This window comes from Pinus tabuliformis, chromosome X, assembly GCF_031772625.1.
Source record: "Pinus tabuliformis cultivar Carrire ecotype Pingquan chromosome X, CPIR1, whole genome shotgun sequence".
NCBI lineage: Eukaryota > Viridiplantae > Streptophyta > Pinopsida > Pinales > Pinaceae > Pinus > Pinus tabuliformis.
In genome coordinates, this window is record NC_142308.1 from 1,327,116,665 (window position 1) to 1,327,134,182 (window position 17,518).

General features: G+C 40.3%; 1 protein-coding gene across 1 annotated transcript in view; it reads left to right on the plus strand.

Annotated features, from left to right (window-relative positions):
• Nucleotides 1-17,253, plus strand: part of LOC149144983 (peptidyl serine alpha-galactosyltransferase) — an 85,260-nt gene extending 68,007 nt beyond the window's left edge. Inside the window, exon 8 of the mRNA XM_089447161.1 lies at nucleotides 15,879-17,253. Within this exon, the coding sequence (XP_089303287.1) occupies nucleotides 15,879-16,697 (819 nt within the window). The 3' untranslated portion in view covers nucleotides 16,698-17,253. The remainder of the gene's footprint in view (nucleotides 1-15,878) is intronic.
• The last annotated feature ends 265 nt before the right edge of the window (nucleotides 17,254-17,518 follow it).

Consider the following 17,518-nt stretch of genomic DNA (forward strand, 5'->3'; position numbering starts at 1 on the left):
GACATTCTGATTTACAGCCGGACATGGGAGGAGCACCTCCAACACTTGGAGGAGGTATTGCGCATTCTGGAGGAGCAACAATTTTATGCTAAGCTCTCCAAGTGCGAGTTTGGGTTGACAAAGATGCTCTACCTAGGGCATATCATTGGCGCTGATGGGGTGAAGGTCCACGAGGAGAAGATTCAGGCCATCCGGGATTGGCCATTACCTTGAGATGTGACTACACTGAGGGGCTTCTTGGGTATTTGCACCTACTATAGGAAGTTTGTCAAGGGGTTCTCACAGTTGGCAACACCCTTGACCGACTTGACCAAGAAGGGGGCCTTCGCATGGACTGATGGAGCACAAGTTGCCTTCGATCGCCTCAAGGAGGTGATGAGCAGTTGCCTTGTTTTGGCACTTCCAAATTTTTCCCAGCCATTCACAGTGGAGTGTGATGCATCCAGGGTAGGAGTTGGAGCAGTATTGTCACAGGAGGGGCATCCCATTGCTTTCGAGAGTCGAAAGCTCCTACTGCATGAGCTGTCATATTCCATATATGACAAGGAGATGTTGGCCATTATGCATGCATTGGCCAAGTTTTGCCAGTACTTGGTGGGAAACCGGTTCTGAGTGAAGACTGATCACAACAGTCTTCGACATTTCATGGGGTAGCAGGGCCTCAATGACAGGCAACAAAGATGGGTCAGCAAGGTGCAGGCCTATGACTTCGATATAGAGTATGTGCAGGGAAAGCACAATGTGGTGGCCGATGCTCTATCTCGAAGACCAGCTGGGTTATCTCTCATGAGCATCTGCCATGATTGGAAGGCTTAGTTGTTGGTGGAGTACTCCAAAGACAGGAGGGCATGCGAGGTATTGGAGGGTACCCATGCAGATGAGCGTTACCGTGTGATGGATGAGGTCATCTATTACAAGGGGCGCATTTACTTAGTGCCCAACTCGCAGTTGAGGGAGAGGGTACTCCAGGCAACACATGATTCACCACTGTCCGGGCACCAGGGGTTTTAGAAGACTTATATGGCTGTCCGAGAGAGATTCACGTGGAAGGGCCTCAAGGAGGACGTGCTGCAGCATGTACGGGAGTGTGAGGCTTGTCAGAGGAACAAGGGGGAGCTGACCCACCCCACAGGATTGCTACAGCCACTTCCCATCCCGGAGGGGAAATGGGAAAGTATTTCGATGGATTTCATCACAGGGCTCCCCACAGTGCAGGGGAAGGATTGCATATACGTAGTGGTCGACAGGTTGACCAAATTTGCCCACTTCTTCGCCATCCCCACCAGGTACATGACTGCACAGGTTGTCGAGCTGTTCTTTCGGGATATTTTCAGATTGCATGGGCTCCCTAAGAACATAGTGAGCGACAGGGACAACAGATTCATGGGAGGCTTTTGGTAGGAACTCTTCAGGTTGGTTGGGACGACAGAGAGAGTCAAGCAGTGGTTGGACAGGTACCTGAGGAACTACGTGACCGGTCAGCAGAGGACTTGGATTCGGTGGTTGCATCTGGGCGAGTACTGCTACAACACCACGCACCACATGTCCATCGGTATGACTCCTTTCCGTGCCCTTTATGGATATGATGCATTGTCTTTTGCTGATATTGTTTTTGGAGATAGCCGGGCCCCAAAGGCCAAAGACTGGGTCCAAGAGAGCCAAGATATCCTCAAGGCTCTCAAGGATAATTTGGTGACAACCCAAAATTAGCAGAAACTTTACGCAAATCGGCACAAGACAGAGAGACACTTTGAGGAGGGGGACTTGGTATACCTTCGGTTGCAACCTTACAGGCAGTCCACGCTAAAACAGAAGGGGGCCGAGAAGCTACAACCACGCTTCTATGGGCCCTACCGGGTGATTAGACGAGTTGGGGAGGTGGCTTATGAGCTGGAGCTGCCTCAGGGGAGTAGGATCCACAATGTTTTTCATGTCTCATGCCTTAAGAGGGTGTTGGGACAACAGGTGACAACAACAGTTGATCTACCCCCACTAGATGATGAGGGCCGCTTGGTATTGGAACTAGAGACCATTTTGGAGAGCAAGGAGAGGAAACCGAGGAGCAGGACCATCAGGGAGATTTTGGTGCGCTGGAAGAACTTGCCAGATGAGGATGTCATTTGGGAAGTTGAGCACATATTGGAGCCAACCAGCTTTGAGGTTGCTTGAGGGCAAGCAACATTTGGGAGGGGAAGACTGACATGTCCCTTCTCAAAGACATTAGTAACATGGTGCTGCTACACAATTTTGCACTTTTTTTACTAAAGAAGTGGACCCCACACTTCGACTTAGGGACTTAGGGGCCAAATCGACTTTATTTAGCAACTAGTGGAATGTGGGGGCCACCCACATGGGAGTTCGAATTAGCCATTCGATATGCTTGGAGGGAAAATCGAATGGGTGGATGGAGGGGCCCACATGAGGCTAAGGAGGCCCAAGGAGCTATAAGGAGAGATCAACTCTCATTTTGTTCTTCATCTTTGACATTTGCAAACAAACACTCATCTGTTCACTCTGTTGTTTAGCGAGTCTACCGACTGTTTAGCCACGAGTCTCTCAAGCGGGAGATTCAACCTCTACTTCGGGGGACCATCCGTGCTCACCCTAGGGAGGCTGTTCCACAAGAGTTTTAAGGAGTTTTGGGGCAGTGACATAGACTAGCAACCAACACAGAGCAAGGAGTGTGTATTTCTGGGTAGCCAGGAAACATGCAGAGGGAGATTGAGGCCAACAGGGATCATATTGCTTGTTTGGGAGTTAGGGAGTTGAGGTAGCAACACTAGACCAGAATTCTTGCTGGGTTTTACAGTCAACTGAGCCAACATTCCAGCAATTCAAATTGCTGGGTTGAGGGATAGCATAGAGGCCACTCAACAAATTTTCGTGGTGCTTGGGAGCAGCTGATTTGGACCAAGAGATAATTCGGGAGTTAGGGATTGGATAGCAGGGGTGAACTCAACATTTTGAAGGAGTTTTCAGGTGGATTTACAGGCAATTTCCAGCAGGGCGAGTTTTGCAGCTATAACTGAGGTGAGGCTCCAAGGGGGTCGAAAATCAGAAGTCCAAACTAGCTAAAATCCCTTTTGGGTTTTTCTGGGTTTTGGCCAAGGAGTCCGGGGTTAAAAGCATATAAATTTCTGGGCAGTTTTAGTGCACTTTCCAGCCATTCGAACTTCAGTAGAGCAACAATTTTCTACGCAGCGCAGTGCAGATTGGTGCAGTAGTTGGGTAGCCTTCAGCTCAACCATTTTCCTACTTGGGTTTGGTCCTGCTTGTCCATTGAGACAAGCCTAGGTGCACCATTCCATCATCTATTGTATTTGGCTTGCAGAAATTAAATAAAATGGCTCAAAAGTTCTCCATTTGCAGTTTTTATATGGGTGTTTGCTGAATATCTCGATTTTGTAATTTGTTGCATATATTATTTGCTTATTATCACTTGTATTCCTATTTAGGATCATTACACAAAACCCCGAGGTTCGACAATGGTGGAGAATACACCTCCAAGGAATTAATAGCTTTCTGCAAGGAAGCAGGGATTAAGAGGGAGCTCATTGTTCCTTATAATCCTGAACAGAATGGCGTGGCAGAAAGGAAGAATAGAACTATTGAGGAATGTGTTAGGGCTATGCTGCATGATCAAGATCTCCCTCAATTCCTATGGGGAGAGGCATGTATGACAACTATTTACTTGCAGAATCAAAGTCCTCATAGGATTCTCAACAATATGACTCTGGAAGAAGCATTTACAGGAAAGAAGCCAAGTGTGGATCATCTTCGAATATTTGGGTGTCCTGTGTATATTCATATACCCAAGGACAAGAGAAAGAAGTTAGATCCTACCAGTCTAAAGGGCATCTTTGTGGGATATAGTGCTTCATCTAAAGCATATAGAATCTATATTAAGGAGGACCGTCGAATTGAAGTAAGTAGGGATGTCATCTTTGATGAAAGTATAACTTACAAGAAATCAAAGGATGTTCCAGTTGACTCTGATGAAGAAGAGATACCTATTTTTGAAGATATCTCGAGGGACAATGATGGTCAAGATTCGACACCTGCTAAAGAAGATGTTGAAGGTCCTAGTGAGCCTATACAACAAGTGATTATTCCAGAAAATCATAAGAGGCCTGCTTGGTTGAGAACTACTCTACAAGAAGCAGAAGGACATACAACATCTATGACTGTCAGGGAAAGTAAAAGACCTAAGAGGTATTCTGGGTATGCTTCATACATGACAAAGCTTATTGAAGCAGAACCTTCCTCCTATGAAGATGCATCTAAACGTCAAGAGTGGAGGAATGCTATGCAAGAAGAATACCAATCCATAATGAAGACCGATGTCTGGGAAATCGTTCCTAGGCCAAGTGACAAGTCTATAGTCACTTCAAAAGGGATTTACAAGATTAAGCACGCTGCAGATGGGAGCATCAATAAATACAAAGCAAGGTTTATAGCAAGATGCTTCACACAGAAATAAGGGATTGATTACGAGGAAACATTTGCTCCCACAACTAGATATACGACAATAAGATCGCTTGTTTCGTTGGCTGCTACTATGGGATGGAACATCCATCAAATGGATGTCAAGACAACTTTCCTGAATGGGACCATTGATGAGGAGGTTTACATTGAGCAACCTCAAGGATTTGAAATAAATCAGAGGGAGACTCATGTCTGCAGGTTGAAGAAAGCTCTATATGGATTAAAGCAAGCACCTAGAGCTTGGTATGCAAGAATGGATGCATATCTGTTGAGACTTGGTTTTACCAAGAGTACTGCAGATCCTAACCTATATATCAAGGTGGTCCAAGGTGAACCAATTATCATACTCTTGTATGTGGATGATCTACTAGTCACAGGTGTAGAGAATCAGATTCAAGAATGCAAGAAGCAGTTAGCAATCGAGTTCGATATGAAGGATCTTGGGATTATGCATTATTACTTGGGACTAGAAGTATGGCAGAAGCCAGGAGAGATATATCTTGGTCAAGGTAAATATGTGATCAAGATACTTCAGAAGTTTGGCATGATGGATAGCAAGCCTATGATGACTCCTATGATTACAAATTTAAAGAAGTTGAGGAGTTTAGAGTCTAGTCCTGTGGATCTTGCTTGGTACAAAAAGTTGATTGGGTTCTTGATTTATTTGGTGAATACGAGACCAGACATTTGCTTTGCAGTGAATGTCCTTAATCGGTTTCAGATGGAGCCAAAACATGATCATTTGATTGCAACCAAGCACATCTTAAGATATTCGCGTGGAACCATACATCACTGCCTCTAGTATACCTGGTAATGAAATCCAACTCATGGGATATACAGATTCAGATTTGGGCGGCAGTGAGACAGACAAAAGAAGCACAATAGGTGGATGCTGCAGCCTGGGATCTTCCATGGTGTCATGGATGAGCAAAAAGTAAGATACAGTTGCTTTGAGCAGTGCTGAAGCTGAATATGTTGCTGCAAGCGAGGTCTGTCCAGAAATATTTTGGCTCAGGAAGTTGTTATCCGACTTATTTTAAGGAATGCTTAGCCCTACATGGATACATTGTGATAATGAGAGTTGCATAAGATTGATAGAAGACCGATCTTTCATGCTAGAACAAAGCATATAAATAATAAGTACCTCTACGTCAGAAGCTTGGTATGAGATGGAGTCGTGGAGCTGCACTATCTACCTATAGATGAATAGGTAGCCGACATACTGACTAAAGCATTACCAAACAAGAAGCTTGAGTACCTAAGAGGTAAGCTTGGTTTGGTGGACATCTCTTCCCTAATTGAGAGGGAGTGATGTTGGATAGTTCTTGTCTTTATGGGTTAGGCACTAGGCTAGGACTAATAATCGTACGTTAGTGAAGGCCATAAAGAAATAATAGAGTCCGGAGGATTGGATAAGCATCTAGGTTGGAACTTCTTATGGATTATAGAATCGAAGGAAATAAGTTTTTGACCGATGCTCTTTGAGGATGAGGTAGGGCATCCAAGATAAGAGTAGTTGAAGAGGACCGATATTCTCTGAGGATCCAAGTTTGGGAATCCAAGATAAGAATAGTCCTAAAAGGACATGTTGTCGCGCGGATTGACACGACAACCCTCAGACCGGGGGTTGTCACTCTGATCCCTGATCTCTCCGTTTAAGCCTGTCTCCCGCGGCTAAGGGGGGTAGTCCCTGTGAGATGATGAGACCAATTGTCGACCAGTTGGTTGGGAGACACAAGACACGATTAAGATAAGCGCTAAAATGATTTGATTAGTTAGCAGACCAGTGCCTTAAGAGATTGTTATTAAAATGATTACTTGTTAAATGATATAGAGAAATAAACCGTGACCAGCAATCATTTGTCATCAGCGAAATCACATGACCAAAACGATATCCAGCAACTGAAAACTTCGAAAAGATGAATGCTTAAAACCACCACGAGAGCCATAAATTATTAACCAGATACCAATTTCGTGTCTCGACTTGAAAATTTTAGATCTCAGCATGAAAGATAATAATTGAAAACAACTGAATCTGGCAAAAATAATTTTCCACGAAATTTTTATACTTTTTCAATTTTTTTATTTTTTTTTTAAATAAAATCTAAAAAAATGAAAATTAGAAATCTAACTAATATCTAAAATCTAAATAAAAAAATAAAACTAAGGCTTAAAATTTTTATAAATAAATCTTTTTATTTATTTTATTTATTTATTTTTTTATTTCAAAACCAAAAATAAAACAAAAATTAAGATCTAATTAAAATCTAACATAACCTTAAAACTCTAGAAATAAAATCTAACTAATATCTAAATCTAAGGACTAAAAACTATTTTAAATAAAAACAAAACTATACAAATTTTTTAAATCTAAACTAACCAAAAAAAATCAAATTAAAATCTAAATAAACATAAAAAAAATCTACGTTAAAAAGACTAAATAGAAATCTATTTTAAATATAAAAACTATACAAATTTTAAACCTAATCGAAACATGAAAAAACTACACTAATCTAAGCTGCTAACATGAAAGCTCATCAAATCGGAAATGAGAACCAAAGCTACAGAGAAACCCTAGCCGAATAGACGTGACTGCGCAGAATGACCAGAACCAAAATCGACTTACCTGCAAACCGCAAAACGACTGTCTCTTGGCCACCGGAGGAAGGAAAACCCAGCATCGAAGCTCAGCGAAGAAATTTTACAGTCGACGGCAGAAGGATAGAAACCCGAAATCAATCTGAGGGTTACGCTATATCTCTCAGCAGAATTCGAAAAACGATTTGCGATGTTACCTGCGTGATGGCCTGAAATCTTCGACGGATAGCTGAATGCGGATTTGTTTAATGCTTGCCTGAGGGTTAATACCTTGTTTCCACGCAAATCTGGCGCTGTCGGCAGCTTGAACACGATGCTGGAGTAACCTTTTCATACAGTCATTCCCACGAGAGATTGAAAGCACGATGCTGCACTGGACGTGAACTGTCTGCTACGCAAAATGGAGAAGAGATCAACGCTCATTTGATAATGAATCGATTGCGCAGATCTGTCTGTCGGCAGCGTAAAATTTATTCGATTCTTCCAGCCGGTAACTGATATCTCATTACAGCATTCAAGACCATGAGCTGAGAAAACAGAACCCTCCTGCTCACGCTGACGGGAATGAGCTTTAGTCAATGTAGAGTGCCATTTACGCGCAATCCGCAGGGTGAAAGTGATCTCTTTAGATGCGTTCAGCCGTTTCTGGAGATAACTGGCTGAGAAAATTTCTGCGGTGGACAATTTTGATCTGGAACATATTTGCTACCTCATGCCACGGCGGTGATCTGAAGAATTTCTGTCTATTGAAATACTGGAGCAGAGTAATTTCACGCCAGAAGATTTGCTATGCAATCACGCCCTTAGTAGAAATGGACACTGAGAGACATTACCCTGGAGGTACCCTGCCCCTGAAATGAAATCACCCAAAAATAATATGTACATAAAAAAACAAAATCAAAACCCTAAGTAAACCTGACCTAAGCAAAACTAAAATTGAAACCCTAAGACAGCTGATTAATTTACAAATTTGGCCCCTTAGCAGCCAGATTCATCAATAAGCACAGAAAATATTTAAAGAACAGAAATTTCAGATTGTCACTGTGAAAAACTTCAAAAAATCTCTCATGCAGATCAGAAAAATAAAACTGAATGATAGAGCCAGGATCAAATCCAACTGGGCTCAGCAAAAAATGCTTGCGGGAGTTGGCTGGTTCAGCCGAGAACTTCCCCGAACGCCCACAAAATTCCTTCAGAAAATGTTTTCTGCACAGCTCAAAACAACCGTCAATAAAGAGGGCAAAAATGCTGCTAGATCTCAAACAGTAATGGAGATACCTGCCATTACTTCCGAAACCCTAACAGCACTCAAACCCTAGCAAGTGAACAAGATACCTGTGCCCACAATACTCTACAAAAAGCTATTATTAATGGCTGAAAATAACATATGCAGAAAATTAAACAATCTCACAACATTTCAAGAGAGTAACACCAGCAAGATATGGACCCCATAGTCTTCTTTTATTAACCAGAAACCGATTTACAAGAGAGCTTCTTCCGTCTTGGACTCACAGATCGAATGATCTAAAATGACCCCTAGCACCCTATTTAAAGGAAATGATCCCAACGGCTAGTTCGAGTGATCCATGCTGAAATGATCTCGACCGTTGATGAGGATCAAGACATCTCTTGATCTCATCCGTCGATTTATTCACTTAAAATATTATTATTTTATTAGTTAGGGTTTTTGCTTTATTTATTTTTTTAATTTTTTATTTATTTTATTATTTTTATTCATTTTTTAATTTTTTAATTCATTTTAAAATGGATAATCGAACTAAGCCTTCGGAAACATCACCTAGGACCTAGGACTTAGGACTCATGAGGGGATTCAAAACATTTTTCGACCCTCAAGACACATTTCATGATGACTTTTACAAATTTACATCTTAAAGGGGGAAAACCCCTTTAATACAGACCCTCACAAATCACCCAGTTCTGCGACACAACCATAATCTAGCAGATCAACACACTAGGATTCTCCTAAAGTTCTAATGACAAAATCAATCCCGGCTTTGGGGTCAGGTTTGAAGGAAAACTCTGTCGATCCATGGATCGGTGAGACGAAAAACCTTCCGGGACGTAGATTACCACTAGAAAGTTAGGTCCACCTAGGCAATTTTACATACACGACTCGCATCTGCTAAGATTATTTACAATTAATACATGTAGACTGGGTTTACAATCAAAATGATCAAATTGCTGATGATGGCAGGATGGCACGGACATGCTGATCAGGTGCTGCCCCTTTTTGCAAAGAAAGGGGGGGTACTGCATGGGTAGTTGACCGGTAGTGGTCAACAGGACATACCTTGTAGACATCTGGATGGGGTATGTGCCTTGAGAGGTAGTGTGGCAGCTCACATAAAGCCTCCCAGCATAATGCTCATAATTAAAGATGAGCTTGTCTAGTTAAGGCCTTCAAGGACAATGTTGGTTATGATAAAGATGTTTGACAAAAAGATGGCTTATCAATCCGACTCTTCTTATGAGAATGCTTCAAGATTGAGATTCCTTGTACCATGTAATGGGATTATGAATACCTCCCTAGTTAAGAGGGAGTGTTGAAAATTATAACTAGGTTTGGTCTTCATAATGACCTAATTGTAATCATGACATTGTATATTCTTTATAAAGAAAGAAAAAGAAAGAAAGAGAAATTATATTTTATTTTTGGAGTATGGGTTTCATACTCAAGTTTGAGTCAAAAGCATGTTCTTCGTGCTTTTAGGTTTTCTAGGTCTTTCTAGGATAAAGAATATTATTGGTCATGTGTCATAGTCCCATTTGGACACTTTGTAATAAAGAAAAATATTTATTTTGTCAAGAAAAAGTCACTTAGAAGCCCAAGATCAAGTCAGCCCAAGGAGCATATCAAGTCGGCCTTAAGGGAGGGAATTCGACCCTCAAGAAAGGCTATATAAAGGAGAGGAGATCTACTCATTTGGACACACATCAAGCACAAGTTCGATCTGCAATAGCGAAGAAGAAAGAGAGTAGATGGAGGGACGAAGAAGAAGAATAGAAACCAAAATTTGTCTAAAGATCATCTTCTCTTATTTCACTCTAGGGTTTGTGAAGCTACCAGTTGTAGGGGGGCGAAGTTCTATTGTAGGGGGCTGAAATTCTGTGAAACAATTGCAGGATGCTGAAGTTGTAGCATCATAGTAGTAGTATCGAAGTTTTGGAAGCTGCCTTGAGAAAGATCTTGCTGGGGACTGACTTGGTGCTTGGTAGGATTGTTGGCTTTGGTCTTTGGGTCTTGGAAGTTTCTTTTGTTAGCAAATTCTAAAGAAGAAGATAAACATTTTTTGGGTTTAACCCTTGGAGCCTATATCTTATGTACTTTATCTTGTTGTGATCTTCATTGTTTTGGTAATTGCTTTATCAAAAAAGATCTAATAAAGTAATAAAATGGCAACACATATGACAAGTAATTATCAAGTTGCAGGGGGCCGAGATTCTGTTAAGCAATTGCAGAAGGCCGAAGTTGCAACATCATAGTAGCAGTATTGAATTTCTGGAAGCTGCCTTGAGAAAGATCTTGCTGGGGGATGACATGATGCTTGGTAGGGTTGTTGGCTTTGGTATTTGGGTCTTGGAAGTCTCTTTTGTTAGCATATTCTATAGAAGAAGAGAAACATTTTCTAGGTTTTCCCCTTGGAGGGGTTTTACCCTGCCTTGGAGCCTATATATTGTGTACTTTGTCTTGTTGTGATCTTCATTGTTTTGGTAATTGCTTGATGAACAAGGATCTAATAAAGTAATAAAATGCCAACACATATGACAAGTAATTATCAAGTAAGGCAAATCATCTAAATACATAAGTCTCTTGATTTTCCAACACATATAGCCTCGATCATCTTCCCATAGACAAAGGTGTTGAGGTGCATACTAGCATCACACAACTTTTGTCTTTCTTTGGAAGTGCCAGCAAATTCGAGAGTGGAGCCTACTCTTTCTGATGGAGTTGTTGAGAAGCAAACTGAATCCAACCCTAGTATTGTGTAGTGGAATCAACTAGAGCCAAAGGAGGATTTTAACTTCTTCATGAACCACAATAAATAGTATGAACAAGGTTGTTAGAATCTAGAGCATAGAGGAGTTATGTTGCATTTTTTGAGGCATATGCTAGAGGAAGCTGCCTTCAATAAATGGGCTTTTTGGAATTTGGAAACCAAAGGGATCTCTCTTTGCACTTATTGGGGTATGTGGTCCAAGTATCTTTGTCTACTTTAACTTAAATGTTGCTGCTAGTAACGTTCTTCAATATGGCACAAGGAATATTGATGTATCTTTCGTTTATGTGTACTCTTGGAGGTTTTATTTTAAACTTGGTGATATCTCTCGAACTCATTACCTTTTGCGGCCTAAGTTTCTTGGGTTGCACGTTGATCTTCGACCCTTTGTGGACTTGTCTATCCAATGGTTTAGTAAAGTCCTAATCCTCGATGACCATTGTATCTCGTTTAGACCTAACCCAAGGTTTTGTATTGAAGTTGATCTGTAGTGTAAGTTGCAACTATTTATTTTAGACTTTATTAAAGATGGATTTTGCTAGCAAAAAGTCCATTTTCTAAACCTCCCCAATGCCTGCTTTGCTTATCAAGCTCAAGATGATCTAAAACGAAATAAGAGCAAGGAAAGGAAGTGAGGAATGAGGGCTAGAATATGGATCTGTCTGCTCACATGTGCGAAGTAGATTGGGAACTCTATTCTGTTGCAGAGCCGAGGTTACAGACTGAAGTGCAGATTTGAAGGTGCAGACTGAGATTTCGCAGATATGAAATTACAAGATCGAGACTTTGACTGGAAGGCTGACTTGATGTTTGGAGAAAATTTTGACTTTGGTGTTTGGGTCTTGAAGGTCTCATTTTGATTTGATTCTATGAGAAGGAGATTGTTCAGGTTTTCCCCAAGTTGTGGGGTTTTTCCCTGGCGTGGAGCCTATATCTTGTGTCTACTGTCTCTTGTGATCTTCATGTTTATATTGGTAATTATTTGATGAAAAAAATGAACAGAAAAATTAATAAGAAGCCAACAAAGTTCACAAATAATTATCAAGCTAAGGAAAATCAACATATTGCCTTTGATTTTCCAACAGATATCTCCCTAGTCTCAATTCAAGAGATTGGAGCAGATTCTTAAGTTCTTGGTTTGGTCTAAGTGTGGTGGTAAGTGGGGCCTTTCTATGATCTTGTGGGATGTGTGCATTATGCCAAAGGAGGAGGGTGGTCTTGTTATTATTGATGTCTCAATCCAGGAATCCGGGCCCATGGCAGATTCTCTTGCATCATTGGGTTCAATTAGCTCAATATCTCCTTTCGATTTGAGACCCCTTTGGGTTATGTGATATCATTTGATCACCTGAGTTTTTTAAGGTATTTGGATCTATGATTTGTTGGAGCATTTGTGATGCTTGGAGGTTTGTTGTGTTAATGGTTAGATGGATTTCTTTTGGGATTTAGGTGGGATGGGATTTGGTTTGCTGCCTATTTCGAGCTGGATTGACCAAGGGCAGAGTATTTTGTAGTGCGACTAGATTTCAGGCTCGTAGGCTAAGCCAGAAAGGTGTCTTCTTGTGGAGGGATCTCTGGGACTTCTCTACTAGATATTGGAAGGAGTGGAGAGTGCTTTCTCACCAGAAGGCTCTTCTTTCCTTGGATAGGCCAGCAGTTAGAGACATCATTAGTTTTCTCCCAGTGGAAGATTTGTATAACCTAAATATTGACATGTAGGGGCCCTTTCGGAGAGATTGGGGATGAAGGTTTGGGAAACCGCTTTACCAGTATGACTCCAAGAAGCTCTACTCTCTTCTTCATTAGAGACACCCTTTATCTGTGGTTCTTAATGCTTGATGGCCTCTTCTTTTAATTTACAAGCTTTGGGTCTTTGCTTGGTTGCTTCTTTATCAGGGGCTGCCCTTCAAAGCTCACCCTGTCAAATTATTCAAGCCATCAGATGGATTGTGCCCCCTTTGTTATTGTTCAGAGACTTTGAAGCATCTTTTAGGGCACTGTAGTTTTGCTAGATCATGCTGGAGGGGGGGGGTGCAGTACTTTCATTTTGTTTTTCTTCATGGGCGGATTCATTGGCATGCAGATCTTGTAGGGGATTCAGGGTCCCTGGTTTTGTCCTACCTCTAGGGAGTGTGGGACTATATTTGGATTCCAGCTCTTTTCACAATTTGGAAGCTACATTGCAAGTTTGCTTTTGCTGATGAGGTCAGTTCTGTCAACTCCTTTTGTCACTCTTGTTGAGAAGAGGTATGTATGCGGAGGTTACCTCCTTATCAAGGATGCCAAAGAGTTTGGTGCTATCATTCTTTCTGAGTTTATTGCTTCCTTAGTTTTTCTGAGGAAGATGATATGGTTTCACTTTGTGTATACCCTTATGTTTTCGTTTTTCTTTGTCTTAACTGCCATTTAAATTTTTTTACTTGATAATTTATACGTTTTTTGCAAAAAAGGAAGTATGAATACCCAATATGATTAGACAAACTTCTGGTTTTCCCCCTCAGTTTAGCTGTTCACTTTCTAGGTGCCCTTCTATGTGAGTCTCTTGTTCTTTCAGTCCTCAGTCCTCATTTGCCTCCCTTGATTCTTCTAAGGATTATTTGGTTCCTATTGCAGTGTTTCTTAAGAATGCTCTTCCAACAGTGGTTGATCCTGGTTTCCTTCTATTTGCATGGTGCAGTAGTTCACTTCAATTGATATACTCTGACTGACTGACCATAAGGGGATTCACTCTTTGTATTCTTTTTTCTTTTTGTTTAACGTCCCGTTTCTCTTTCTGTTTGCCTCTTTTTTTTCCAGTTGTTTGCTAGCCTTCTGATTAAGTTGGACTAGAATCCCATGGTTCTTGCGTTTTTGGGAAATTTTTTGCCAACCGCTCATGTTCAAAGCACCCCCTACATTTGATGGTGTATAATTTCATATTCTACAACATGTTTCTGAGTGTACATCAGAAATTGTGGATTTAACGAGGCCGGTAACCCTTGTTCCTACTCCAAATCTGCATATATTCTAGCATATTGTGTGATCTTTTCTTTAGTGGATTTTGATATTTTATAAGTTTGGTTAAGGTAATGCCGATGACAAACATCTGCTCATGCAAGATTTACAGCAGCAAGTTTGGTAGTCTCATCCTTAACATGGTCGTTGAAGGGGAGTGGTTCAATGGGTCAAAACCTACCGTTCAGTATTTCAGAAGAAGCCTACTCGTATGAACCATGTGCCCTATAGAAACCCATGTTGAACTAGAAAGGAAACTATACAATAGATCCTACTTAGCAGTGTTCCCTTTATAGAGCCTTGAAGATTTTGGAACGATGATATTGTCTTCTAGTGGTTCAGGTCCTATGGTGATTGTTGGCTTCTCTACTTGGAACATACCTTTTTTTTAGAGATCGGGGAAGCTTCTTTCTTTTGACTTTTCTTTGCAAAAAGAGTTATCTAATTTTTTATGTTTCCATGGTGGAGGAAGGGTGGGAGGGGTATTTTACTGTAATAATAATGATAATAATAAATTTTAACGCCACAGTCTAGCCAGACACCATATTGATGTATGAGACACCCTTGTTTTTGGGAGAAGGGACCCCCTCTGCTCAGTGATTGGACTGCTCAGTCTGTAGTGGTTTACAGACCCTATTCCCTCTGGATTCAAATATTGATCTCCAGGATGGAAGCACTGTTCTCAACTGTTAGGCCCACTCATGCTGTGCTACTTTGCTCACCATGCTTATGTGATAATTGTTCGAGAAGCACACTTTATCTAAATACAGATTAGACCAGGTTGATATTTATTATTAACCAACTCCGAAGTGTGCAAATATCCTAACAATAATGTCTATTCATTAACGCTCAATCAGATACTAACTGAATCCAGATTTTTGCACATAGGTGTTGTTTCAACATTGGACCTCCAAAACTCAAACCCTTAAATAAAAAATAGCTCTGAACCTGTGGGCACCCTACGGAGTCAAAGTTGCCTCATGCACATACCTCCAACTGAAACAGCTTTTGCTGGTTGCCGAATTTTAAACTGCTGCCATCTCCCGCTTTCATTTTTTGCCGCAACCTGCCTGCTCACTTGATCTTTCCAGATTTTAACAATAAAGTTCTGATTCTTTTCCTAAATGGGTTTAGGTTTCTCATCACACTTAGTTTCTTTTGTTAACCTTGTCTTACAGTTTGAGTCCCTTGAACCTTTATCATGAAAATATTTATCAATAAAATCATAGCCAGAAATAAATATAATCTCAGTGTTACTCTCATGTGGCAGTTCAAGTTCAACTACTTATAGTGCATTTTCATTTTCTTCCAAGCTCTTCCTTACACCATGAATGTATGTTTATAAATAAGATGGTGAGTGGTGAATGTAATTTATAGGTTTAACATGGTTTTGATCTAGTTTAATGTTGTATTGCTACATATATCTTCAGTTATGTTGATCTTCTTACTACCATTGCACTGGCATTTATGATTGATATTATTACCATCAATCAAAGGCATGAAATGATCCTTAGTATAATTTAGGGTTGACAATAATGGGCCGGTCATTATTTGGTGAACATGTGTAGACATTCTCAAAATTTTTCAGTCCATCTTCTTGAAATTTTGTTGAATGGATCTTCCTACCTATAGCTCAAGTCTATCCTTTTTATCCACAAATGGCTGAATTCCATTCAATTATGATTTTATTCTTTCATCTTATTAAAGCCTTTATATATTTTGCTCTTTCCACATTTATCTGATTATGACAGATTTATTTACTTAGATTTGTTTCTTCTGTAGATAAACTTGAGGCATCGGATACGAAATGACATAATGCTATATCCGGGCTACATTCCTATTCCAGGTACTGAACCCAGGGTTCTTCATTATGGGATTGAGTTTGGTGTTGGCAATTGGAAATTTGACAAGGCTGTTTGGAGAGACACAGATATGACAAATGTGTGCTGGAAGTTGTTTCCAGAACCACCTAATGCTTCTACACTGACATCAACTGATGACAACAACTTGAGAAGGGACAAAATTAGCATCGAGTGTGTTAGGACATTAAATGAGGCTCTGCGTTTACATCATGTAAGAAGGAATTGTCCTGATTTGCATTCTGAACAGATCTTTGACAAAAATATTGTACATGTCCAAACTCCACCAGCTTTATTTGATCAAGACCAGATTAAAAACAATTCTTTTGAAGATTTGAAACAAATCCCGTTGGAGAAAACAAAGTCTTATGACAATGTAAATCATGATAAAAGTGATGAAATTCTGAAGATAACAAAGGAGACAATTAGGAATAGAAAATCTTTCAATCAGGGAACAATTGCCTTGCAAGAGGATGAAAGAGTCTTAAAAATTGATGCTACTGACCATCTTGTAGCTGTCACTCCAAGGTATTGGATGGTTGCACTATGGACTATTTCTGTTTTAGGTTTCCTAGTGGTTGTTTCAACACTATTTTCAAGACAGAAAATAGATGGACCTCGGAAAAAGAATCCTCGCAACAGACAACGACATTCTCATTCCAGCAATTCAGACACAAATGGGGATTTCCAGCATTTCTCAGAGAAGAAATTTGACCTCAACGATCTTGTGGACAAACCTTAAAAATATCTGCTATTCTGTACTCTTGGAGAATGGGGATCCTTAAGCTATGTATTTAAGAGAAAACGGCAAAGGAAAAGGGAAACAGTCATCATTTCCAAGATATGAAGTTTCAAATATCCTGAATTTAGAAGGATGTAGAGTGTTGGCAGAAGTTTCAAGCCAGCAAATCATGAAAGGTACAGTAACGAGGATTAAAACAAAGGAGCGGTGAGAGATGGCACTTTTGTGAAGACAGGTTTTCCTCATTTTACAATGAATAAAATGCCAGCTTGAGATTCTCTATTCCAGGGTTTCAAATGCAATAATCTTTTTATTGATGAATTGCAGCTAAAATGCAAGGTTATAGTTTTTTAAATGGACATGAAAATTCTTATGAGAGAAGCATGATTTCTGAAGCCTACGTTGCCAAGTTAGTTATTTTCTCTATGACCTTTCATGGTTCCCGAGTTTAGACTTTGAATTCTTCTTTCATGGTTGATAAACTTGATACTAGATAGTTATTTTGATCCCACAAATGCTGCCATGGAAAATTCATAGAAGCATTTTTGTCCATGTATCCTTTTTCTCTTTAGGAAATGCATCACATATGACATTATGGAACAAAAAAGAGTATATCGAGTTATTTACATCATTGGGTCATGCTTTTATTTTACAGACAAGTCCTCCCTATATTTACTAATAGTGCTAGTGTATATGCCTCGACCCTGATCTCAAGAGAGTCTAAATCCTTGTGGAAAACTGCTAACTCTGCATGAAATATGGGCTGCCAACTTTGTTGTAATTGTTCTTATCCCAGTCAGATGAATGGAGAGCATCCACAT